General features: G+C 29.3%; 1 protein-coding gene across 1 annotated transcript; it reads right to left on the minus strand.

Moving 5' to 3' along the window:
- Positions 1 to 869: 869 nt before the first annotated feature.
- On the minus strand, positions 870 to 2,470 carry LOC105851450 (hydroquinone glucosyltransferase). The gene has a single exon (XM_012712336.3). It carries the CDS (start codon positions 2,456 to 2,458, stop codon positions 983 to 985), a length of 1,476 nt encoding a protein of 491 aa, XP_012567790.2. The 5' UTR covers positions 2,459 to 2,470; the 3' UTR covers positions 870 to 982.
- Positions 2,471 to 12,539: the final 10,069 nt, after the last annotated feature.

Consider the following 12,539-nt stretch of genomic DNA (forward strand, 5'->3'; position numbering starts at 1 on the left):
TCCTTGGTTTGTTTGGATTTGGTTTCGTGGTGCTACTTCTTTGGTTGTTCCTATCTGTTGATTTTGATATGGTTGTTGCTCCTTTTTTTGGTCGCTCCTTTTTCGGTTTGATTTTTTGGTGGCTTGGTTCTTCTCTTTGATTGTTGCTTCTTCTTTGGTGACATACCTCTTGTCCCCCCGGCTGTCCAACCACCTCCTGCGATTGTTGATCCTCCTCGTTACCCCTCTCGTCATCATCTTCAGCATAGAATCATTACTCTACCGTTTGTCTCTTCTTCTTTACAGATTGCTGATTTGTTCACAAAGATGCATTCCATTAAACGTTTTCGTTTTTTTTAGTTGACAAACTCTCGATGCTCCATGTTAATGCATGAGTTTGAGGGGAGATGTTAGATAATATTATTATATATTAGTAGTAAGGGTATTTTAGACAATTCTAGGCAATTCTATTCTTTTATATAGATACTCATTGTAACCCTATTAACTGGTGGTTTTGGTTCATTCTATGTTATGAAACCCTAGAGTGGTTGTTTCTGTTCTTGCTCTTGCTTTCTCTTTTCTTTGTTAACACTTTGCAATGAAAAGGCCAATCATTGTGTCGATTCTTGGCCTCAAGGGTCCTTCTGATTTGGAATGAGATCATCTTGTATTGTAGCATGCTTATTTGACATTTTATTTCATAGTTGTCTTGTCTTAAATATACTTGTTGTGCAGTCTTTATTGGATATTGCATATTTATAGCAGGATTCATAACCTAAAAAACTTGGATATGAAAACCATCCCTATTGAATTTGAATGTTTTATAGCATGCTTATTTTGGTAGTTTATGCTTAACCTCTACGAATTAAAGAGTTTAGTCTCTACCAACATAAAACAACCGAATGAGATATGTTTTCTCATCCTTATTCTGTTTAAAGACACAACATACAATTACATAAATTAACTTGGACTTATGTCTAACATAGACATAATATTAGAATGGTTAAAAAACAACAATCTCAGTAAAACATTCCTTGAAGTTAGTTTCCTTTGCCAAATTTCTCCACTTGAGTGTTAATTGAGAAAGAATCTTTATAGAAGATCCATTTTCTTTGAGTGCATTGGTAGCAGCTTCTTTTAATTTCTTCATATTATTGCGCAATTTCTCATCTTTCATGAAACACTTGATCACTTCAGCAACTTCTATCTTTTCCACAATGCCATTTTCATTAACTTTTGGCCTCAATCCTACTTTTAGCCCCTCATTCAACAAAACAGCATTCATTCTCTGCTCTGCAAACAGAGGCCATGTGATTAGCGGCACACCGTGCATCGCACTCTCAAGCGTTGAATTCCAACCACAGTGACTCAAAAACCCACCAACTGAACTGTGACTAAGGATTTGAATCTGAGGTGCCCATGATGTAATGACCAAACCTTTCTCCTTGGTTCTCTCCAAGAACCCATATGGTAAAAACTCTGAAGGGTCAATACCATCATTTTGTGCAGAAAGATATGCAGCACTTTTTGATCTACTACTTGGTGCTCTTACAACCCATAAGAATTTATGATTACTCAATTCCAAACCCAAAGCTAGCTCAAAAATTTGTTCTTGTGAAAGTGTACCACCACTTCCAAAAGACACAAACAAAACCGAACGAGGTTTTTGTTTATCTAACCATGCCGAACACTCTATGTTATTACCATGTTGCGTATCCTGTTGGATAATGGGTCCAACAGGATACACAACAGGGTTACCACTTCCTTCTTGTGTCAATGTTTTTATAGGACCCATTTCCATTTCTAAGAAGCTATTAACAAAAATCCCATCAACAAAATGGAATTTTTTTACACGTTGGAGTTTAAATTTATAAAGTTGACTTGATCTATCTTGAATTGTGGTTGAAAGATCTCTGCCATGGAGTGGTATACAACCTGGTATTTGAATAGGCTTTTGTATGTCTTTATACTCACATGATGTTTCTGCATCCAACTTAGGCAAATAGAGGTTCAAAGAGAGTGTAGTAGCTGATGCAGGGTAGTATATATATGACAACATGTTGAATTCCTTAGCAAACTCTAATGCTTCAACAACAAAAGAGTCAGCAATCATGGCCACAAAGGGTGTCCTTAAAGTTAAGGATTTCAAGGCTTTATGTATAGATGGCAATGAATGAGTGACTGTGTGTTCAATTTGCATTTCTAAGGGGAGTCCTTGTGGTAGGTCATTGGGGTGAACTGGTGGAAGAAAAGTGTAGTTGATGTTTGATGGAAGAGTTTGAAGGATGGATTTTGAGGAATTTGGGGGAGACCCAAGTGAGGGAATGAGACATGTGACATGAATGTATGGATGAAGGTTAACAAGAATGTTAGAGAAATGAAGAATAGGGACTAAATGGCTGTACCCAACACCTGAAACAACTGCAATGTGAATTGGTTCTCCATGGAAGTTTGTGTTCATGTTCATGTTCATGTTCATTGTTCTATGAAGTTTATTTATTTTGTGAATTCTATATATAGAAGAAATATGCATGCATATGCACTACTTATACTAAAATAGAAAAGATATCTTGTGATATAATATGGGAGGAGTGTTAATACACACATTTAAAACACTTTCTTTTATATAAGTTTAGTGAGAGACTAATAAATTTTAATATGTGAAAATGCGTTGAAAAATATGTATTAAAGAATCTGTTACCAACATTATTCAAATTTTTTGTTGTTATTTTAGTCTTCACATGCTCAAATAAAAAGTTCAATCAATAAGACATTATTTAGAATACTTTCTACTACAAATTAACTTCTTTTGAAGGGGTTTGGTAGCACACCTCCTTTAAATTTCTTCAACCTAATATTACAAACAACGACACAATAGCATTGAATTATTAAATCAGTTTCTTGAGAAAATGCATGTGCCACTCATACTAAAATAGAAAAAAGATACTCTTGGAGATTTGAAATCCATGAATATGACCCACTCATCCAGAATCTAAAACATTAAAGAATCAAAAGATAAGAAACATAAAAGAATCAAATACATAAGAAACATAAAATAATCAAACATATAAGAAACATAATTATGAGAGGTAGAAGGAAGAACATTAGACGCACGTTTTTGTTAAGGAGACAAATATTAAGAAACATAAAAGAATCAAAAGATCATCATAAGAAACATAATTATGAGAGGTATAGAAGGAAGAACATTAGACACATGTTTTTGTCAAAGTGACATACTTTTGCTGGATGTACAAATATTTTATGTTTTGAAATTGTATGCATCTATCAATTTGAGGTCTCAAATTTATAAAATATCAAATTATTTTTTCAAATTGTCTAACATGAGTCAAAGTAGCTCCTTAAAGTTTCTAACCCGACAAAAAACTCCTTAAAATAGTTGATAGAGAAAACATTGTGAGTAACATTAAACAATTTGAGAGAATAGTTTAGTATTTCATAAATTTAAAGTACCAAATTAATAGGTGCTATAATATCATTAAATTCTATTTATATTTTAACATAAATAGATAAATTGTATTTCAGTCAAGCAAAGTCGCATATTAAGTAAATTGCATGTTAAATTGACGACTTTATTGAAAAGTAGCAAGACCCAAATATTAAATGGTCGACTATAATAAAAATGGGTGGATGCTCATGCAATCTCATGTTGACTCATTTTTATTAGATCATAACTTCCAATAATTTCTTAGGAGTGAATGGGCAAACACTGGGTGGATAAACATTCACTATAGAAATGAGCAAAGTCTCAAATGTCATGTGAGACTTCACTTTATATTTAAAAAAATAAAAATTTTATGTAAAAATCAAACTTCTAATTTTTAGAGTACCGAGACAAGTATTTATGTTGCTCGGAGACCTCCCTCTTCAAGTGTTTCAAGATTAATGTACATAGTACTCATTTCATTCTACTAATAGTAGTGTTTGTGGAGGTATTATTAAAGGTTCTAGTGACAAGTTCATTAAAGAATTGTATAATAGATTGGACTCTTGTAATGTGATCTGGACGGAGCTTTGGACCTTTGTTTGGATATCAAGTTACCCATAAATTCATTGTTTTCTTGAGTTGTCTTCGAATTGACTCTAAAGTTGTCTTGAATTTGGTTACTAAATTTTTTTTTTCCAATGTTTTCATTCAACCTCTTCTTCAAGAAGTCTCTTATCTTCTTAAGTTTACTGATTAACAAACTTCAATTACTCATATCTACATATAAACAAATTGTTGTGTTGATTTGCTTGCAAACAACGATCATTCTTATTCTTTTGAAGACGTAATTTTAGATCATGTATTTTCAACATTTAGGTTTTACTTTATGATGATGATTTAGAGAGATATGTTTACTTTGTATAGTTTTTTAATTTGAATTTCATTTAATATAAAAAAGGCTAATTTCAAGCGTTGCTATTATATTTCAATGATTAGAAATTACACTAGTTCGAAAAGTTGACCTAATTGCTAATACTCTATCAAATTTAGAGACACCTCCAAGAGGTGGCAAGGGTGGACCCCAACTTCTCCCTCCACCCCAAATTTAATATATATTTGTGTTATTATATTCATATATTAATATTATTATTTACGAAACAATATATGCATTAATATCATATTACATATCTATTATAATATATTAAAATAGAATTTTCAACTTTATTGAATGACATATCATACACTTATGTGTCATATCATATAACATTTGTATCACATTGTTTATATTCTTATGTGACACTCTTCATAAGTCTCTACTATTCATGTCACATTTTCTATTCTTCAATTCAGCTTTTGCATCTCACACATCATATACATAGGTTAAAAACTCTTTCAAAAAAGCTAATCATAAAAATAATTCTACCATCTTCTCACTCCAATCAATATTTGCGGCTCCTCCAATTCTAACATTACATATCCTGTAGATTAATTAGAAAGAAAAAAAAAACATAATATTGATGTTATCTCATCCCAAATATTTCAGTAGTCATTTGCAAGTATGAATATGATCTCACGAAGTCATATCTGAATCCGATTTCACAAAGTCATATCTGAATTCGATCTCACAAAGTCATCTATGTTCATTTCTTGGAAAATTTGTGTCATCAATACACTTATATTCGCCATATAACTAACTATAAAGTATCCACACAACTAGACAAAATACTTTTATAAATATATATTTATATGTTGTTTTGTGTTCTAAGATATTTTATCGGTATCAAAAGACAAAAAATTGGAACTAGAACATCTCGACACATTTCAAAAGTACATACTTTGAGTAAAAATTTGAATTTATATGTCAAAAAGAATTCAGTTATTAAATTTTTATTCTATTAGATTTTCATGACATATTTGATATTCTCTATATGTCAGAAAGAATTTAGTTATTCGCATTTCTCTTTCCTTCTATTAGATTTTCATGACATATTTGACATTCTATATAACAATTTGTAGCTTATGTCCTATTAAAAAAAATTGTAGCTTATATCCTCAAATAAATAAACAAACTATTTTCATCTACAAAATTGATGCAACATTCAAACATAACATCTTTCATGTTTAATTGATTCAATATTAGAGAGTTTAAATTTATCTTGCATCTCACTCAACCATGATAAAATATAAACTTTTAAAATAATGTGATCTTATTTTTCTAATTTTAATAATAAAATTTAATCAATGACATTTTACTCTTTGATACAAAATATTGCAATTTTGATTTTTTTTTTCAAATAGTTAATAAACAATTTTTTGATAAAATTATTTAACAATAATTGAAATTTACTTTAAACAAAACATTTGAAGTTTCAACAAATAAATACATACTAATACTAAATTTAATTTGAACATTTAGGTATTCTTTAAGTTATTATTTTAATTTTAATTTTCTTTCACAAAAACTTATTTTTAGCTGAAAACATATTTCTTTTATAAATAATTGTTAGTAAATTAGTAGTTATATTAGTTTTATATGATTTTGGATCCAAAACCTCCCGAAAACTCTTGAGTGTTCCTCAACAACCAAACTATAATTTAATTCCAATATATATTCATTGTAATTCATTACATATAAATACATATGTTTTCATTGTAATCCATTACATATAAATACAAATAAAGTATCGCTTAAATTGCAACAACAAAAAATTAATAAAATTTCAATGAAAATGTTATATCTCTAAAGTTATCAAAAAAATTATATATATATATATATAAAAAAAAAAGACAAATTAAAACTGAAGTATCTCGACACATTTCAAAAGTATATATTTTGAGTTTGAAAAATTGGATTTATATATAAAAAAATAATTCAAGTATTTACAGTTATCTTTCATTCTATTAGAATTTCGTCACACATTTAATATTCTCAATATCAATTTGTAGTTTATGTCGTGTTAAAAAAATGTAGCTTATATCTTCAAATATTTTTTAAACAAATATTTTTATGTACAAATTTGATATGACCTTCAAACATGACTTCTCACTCAACCATGATAAAATATAGACTTTTAAAATAATTAGGATTTATTATATTTTAAATTTTAATAAAAAAATTTGATCAACGATATTTTACTCTTTAATACAAAAATATTGCAATTTTAATTTTTTTTTAACAGTTGATAAAGTTATGTGATAAATAATTATAATTGAAGTTTGTCTTAAACAAAATGTTTCAAGTTTCAACAAATAAATACACACTAATACTAAATACTAAAATTAATTGGAAAATTCAGTTATCCTAAAAGCTACTATTTTACTTTTAATTTTCCTTTGAAAAAAATAATAATGACATATTCAATATCTTTATTAATAGCTGAAACATATTTTTTTATAAGTAAATATTAGTAAATTAGTAGTTATATTAATTTTATTAGATTTTGAACTCGAGAAGTTTGTCTTAAACAAAATATTTCAAGTTTCAACAAATAAATACACACTAATACTAAAATTAATTGGAAAATTCAATTATATCCTTAAAGCTATTATTTTACATTTAATCTTCCTTCACAAAAAAAATAATAATAATGACATATTTAATATCATTATTAATAGCTGAAACATATTTTTTTATAAGTAAATATTAGTAAATTAGTAGTTATATTAGTTTTATTAAATTTTGGACTCAACTTTATTCTTAAAACTCTTCGATGTCCCTCACTTAAATTGCACTAACAAAAAGTAAACAAAATATTACATCTCTAAAAAAAAAGAACTCTAAAAGTCATTATAAATCTTTGGAGCATCATCATTTGAAGATCTTAATGTAAAATATTATGATTGATTTACCTTTGCTACACAAAATGATAAAGTACAAGTCGTTTTTTAAAATAATTGTGTAGGATACATTTAAGAAATCATACACTTATCATTCAAAAGCAATATCTTTTGTTATGTGAATATGATATCTTCCGTGCACAATTAGAAAGATTAATCTTTCGAACCAAGTTGTACCACAATAGAACAAAACTCTCTCTTGAAAGATTTAACTAATAGTATTCGCATAACAAAAAATATATACTACAACACATTTGTATGTTTATGATTTAAATAAATTATATAATCGATTTTAGATTTTTGATGTGTTAATGCTGACATATGTTGGCAAAGAAATGCTTACAACTTAATTAATTATATTTAAAAAAAGTGTTATTATAATGATTCAATCTTTTACTATTTAAAAATTAACTTTATTTTAACAATATAAATAAATAGATTATTCGATCTTAGATCATTTTAGTTCTTTTCTTCCTCTATTTTTTTTATTATCGGTCTTTTCATTTTATTAATAATATTTTTAGGGTTTATTAAAAATTTATAGTTAAATGAAAGTATCAATACAGTTGAGATGTCAATTAATCATGATGGTGTCTTTACACTTTCATATTTGCTTTTAAAAATATTATTCGAGCCCGACTCTCTAATTTCAAGTTTACAATACATTTGATCATATCACATTAAGAAACAATATAATATTATTAGTTACAAACGTTCAAAGATTCTTTAACAAAAACAATTATAGTTAATTCTTCAACTGAAATCGTTGAAGAGCAACAATAGTGCAAGTAAACCAAAATTTAAAGTGTGTAAATAAACAATTGTTGAATAATAGTATAAAGTTCAGGAAACTATCTTTATTTTTTAAAAATAACAAATTTATTATTATTTTAAAATATATAATTAATTTATTAATTAGTAATTAAATAATAGAGGTGGTGACCACAACGGGGTGAACCGAGACACTCTGGCGACCTACCACCACCACCCTATTTAAGTTAACAAATAATAAATTTTATTTATATTTAGAAGAAAAAATAAAAAATAAATCATTATTTAAATTCTACTTTTTAAATATAATAAAGATATTAGTATAAACAAATAATAAATAAGTTTTAAATCAATTTTTAAAAATAATAGAAATGTTTTAAAAATTATGTGGCATTTTATATGCCACATAATTCCAATTGTGTCACTTTGAGCTATATGCTGAGTTGTCAAGTTAAAAAAGAAAATCATTTTTTCTTCTCTCTTGTATGTTTTTTTAGAGAAATTTTATGTTTGTTGGTGTCGAAATATGCCTCAAATCAGTAACAACTTGGAATTAGTTATAACTGAATTTAGTTATGACAATGTTAGTTATAGTTAGTTAACAAATTTGTCTTTAAATACTATAACTGTAAATGCATGGTGCAATGTTGTTGAAAGTAGTGTTTGTTGAATATTGATTGAGAGAGAGGGATATGCACTGTAGATTCATTGGAAATCAGAAAGGAGATTTGGGGTGAAAAGAGAGATTGTGAAATAGCAAAGACTAGTGAATATTAGGTGAATAATCTTTAAGTGACTTAATCTTGTAAAATTCAAATCTCAATAATGAATTGTCTTGTTTGTTTGCCTGTGACGTAGGTCTCATCAATTGAGGCTGAACACATAAATCTAAGTGTTATTCTTCTCTTACCTTTCTTCATTTGAGTTTTACTTTGATTTGAAAATTGGTTTTCAAAACTACAGAAAGGAGAACGTTAAGCGTTCTCCGTTTTCTGCTGAAACGAAGGATATTCTTCATTTTAATTTCTGATTTTGCAATTGTTTGTTTTCTGTTTTGTTGGTTAATTCTTGTTGCATATCCTAATATTATTTTAACAATTGGCACCTTATGTGGGGGAAAAAGGGAGCAACAATAGTTAGAACCACAAAGTTTGATATTGAAAAATTCAATGGATCAAATGACTTTGGTCTGTGGAAGATAAAGATGCATATTGTTCTGGTATAACAAGGTTTGGTGAATGCGTTGAAGGATGAATCAATTATTCCTACAACAATTTCTACTCATGAAAAGGAAGAACCGTTTGAAAAAACAAATAGTACTATCATCTTGTGTCTTGGAGACAAAGCTTTAAGGGAAGTTGCAAGAGAACCAACAATAGCAGCCTTATGGCTTAAACTTGAATCTTTGTACATGACTAAATCAGTTTCAAATAGGCTCTTCTTGAACCATCAATTGTTTTCTTTTAAAGTGAATGAAGAAAAACTTGTTACAGTACAAATTGTTGATTTTAATAAGATTCTTGATGATTTAGAAGTCAAGTTAGATGATGAAGATAAATCTCTGATATTGCTTAATGCCTGCCAAGTTCATATGAACACTTCAAGGATGTTATCATGTTTGGAAGAGATCAAACAATTACTCTTGAAGAAGGGCATGCCTCTATTCGGACAAAAGAAAGCTATAAAAGACACGAGATCAAGAATGATAATCATGCTGAAAGTCTGAATGTGACCAGAGGAAGAACTGACAAGAAATGATCAAATGGAAATAAGCATAGGTCCAATTCAAAATCAAAATATGAAGGGAAGTAAAAATGTTTCCACTATCACAAGAAGGGACATTTCAAGAAAGATTACCCTGAAATAAATGAATCAAGAAACTCTCAAGATTATGTAAATATTGCACTTGTTGATACTGGTTATGAATCTACAGAGGCCTTGATGATTTTAAATTCTGAAGGTGAAAAGAACTGAGTATTAGTAGGGGTGTACTTTGGTTGGATTGGGTCGGTTTTGACAAAAAACGATACCCAACCCAATCGATTATCTTTGAGTTGGGTTAAGCTCTAAACCCGTATTTTTTTTCATTTAACCCAAATCGAACCGACCCGATCAAGAACGGTTGGGTTAGGCTGACGGATTATACATAAATAATAACCTATTTTTTTATTTTATGGGAAAATATATTTAATACTTGAATGTCTCAAAAACTATAAAATTTCACTCACATCATTCAATTCTTTAAAAAATCATCAACTTCTCACACAAAAAAAATAAATCCAACAATCTTCAAATACATAAATAAATTCAACAACGGTAAATCAATAAAATATGAAAATTTATCAATTCTAAGCAATGTCAACTTCAAGTACAAGCACTTAACAAGATTATAAGGCCAAAACAAATTAAATGCTAAAATGCGAGAAGAATTCAGTACTTAGCATAGGCGCATGAACACCTTGCATCAACATTCATATAAATATCAGTTATTAATAATACTTTATTATAACTAATTTGTATAAAATTCATAATAGTTATGAGCACATGCGTAACAAAAGAAGAAGGTGAACGGCGGCGTAGCTTCAAGAAGCTAAAAATCTAAAGAAGAAGAGTAATGAAACCATATTGGACTGTTGGGACTTCCAAACAAAATTTAAAAAATATATATATAACTACTTACCGGGTCGGGTCGACGGGTTCAAATTGTTAAACCCATTACCCGAACCAAATATAAGCGGGTTTCAAAGGGTTGGGTTGGGTCAGACCCGAAAGTGATCGGATGAGGGTAAAAATTGGGTTGGGTGATCGGGTTGATGGGTCGACCCACACCCATGTACACCCCTAGGTATTAGACTCGAGATGTACTTTCCACATGTGTCCAAGAAATGATTATTTTGAATCAATAGATCTTTGTGATGGTGGAGTCGTTCTGCTTGGGAACAACAAATCATGTAAAGTCCAAGACAAGGGAACAATCAGATTTAGAGTGTTCAATGGCAATGAGGTACTGCTGAAGGATATAAGGTACATACTTGAATTAAAAAGAAATTTAATTTCTGTTGGCATGTTTGATATTTTAGGATATTCCACAAACATAAAGAATGGTATCATGACTATTATTAATAAAGATGATATCATTGTTAAAGGCATTAAAATAAATGGTTTGTACATTTGAGATGGTTCTACCATAATTGCACAAGCTTCTGTTGCTAGCTCTAGTTTGCATTCATCTACTAGAATATGACATATGAGGTTAGGACATGTAAGCGAAAGAGGTTTAATTAAGTTATCAAAACAAAATATGTTTAATGGTGACAAAATTGAAAATTTGAAATTTTGTGATTATTGTATTATAGGAAAGTCTAATAGGACTAGTTTTGGTGTTGGCCAACACAACACCTTTAGACCTTTTGAATATGCTCATTTTGATTTGTGGGGTCCTTCAAGGACAAAGATTCATGTTGATTGTTCTTATTTCTTAACCATCATTGATGATTTTTCTAGGAAAGTATGGATCTATATCATTAAAAATAAAAGTGACACTTTTATGAAATTTAAAGAATGACATATGCAAATTGGAATTCAAAAGAAATCTAAGCTGAAATGTTTAAGAACTAAAGTGGTCTGGAGTATCTTTCAAAGCAGTTTAGTAAGTATTGCATGGACTTAGGTATTCAAAGACATAGAACAGTTGCAGACACTCCTAAACAAACTGACATTGCTGAAATGATGAATAAAACAATCTTGGAAAGGGTCAGATGTATGATCTTGAGTGCAGGGCTAACTAAAACATTCTGGGGAGAAGTTGTGGTTATAGTAGTGTATCTGATCAATAGATGTCCTTCACCAACTATTAGATTTAAGACACCAATTGAGATGTGGAATGACAAACCAGTTGACTACTCAAATATGAAGTTATGCAGAAATGGAGAACATTCTCTATTTCAGTGTTGTAGAAACGAAGAACATTGCAGAAATGGAGAACATTCTCCGTTTGACAGTGTTTCAAACAACAATATTGAAAGTGTTCAGATTGAGGCGGAGTCACCTAAAGATCAAGAGATTAATCATGAAGACATAACTGATACATCACTTGATGATAATGCTGCAATAGAACCAGATTTGGTCAATTACAAATTGTTAAGGGATAGAGAAAGAAGGGTTGTCAAGCCTCCAATCAGATATGGTCAAGTAGATTTAATTTGTTATGCTTTAAGTGTTGCTGAAGATCTTCAAGGAGATGAATGAAGAGATGCAATCATTAGAAAAGAATCTAACTTGGACTTTGGTTGACATTCCTAAGAGTCAAAGGGTAATTTGATCAAAATGGGTGTTCGAGAGAAAGGAATGCATTCAAGGACAATAGAAGATAAGGTTCAAAGCAAGATTAGTTGCAAAGGGATTTTCTCAACTTGAAGGAATAGATTACAATGAAGTATTTCTTTCACAAGCTGCCTATTTGAAGAAAGTTGTCACTAAATATAGAATGCATGAGGCAAGACATGTT

The sequence above is a fragment of the Cicer arietinum genome, chromosome 7, assembly GCF_000331145.2.
Source record: "Cicer arietinum cultivar CDC Frontier isolate Library 1 chromosome 7, Cicar.CDCFrontier_v2.0, whole genome shotgun sequence".
In the NCBI taxonomy this organism is placed as follows: Eukaryota; Viridiplantae; Streptophyta; class Magnoliopsida; order Fabales; family Fabaceae; genus Cicer; species Cicer arietinum.

Coding starts and splice junctions, on each gene's coding strand:
- LOC105851450 (XM_012712336.3), bottom strand. CDS start 2,458: ATGAACATGAACATGAACATGAACACAAACTTCCATGGAGAACCAATT.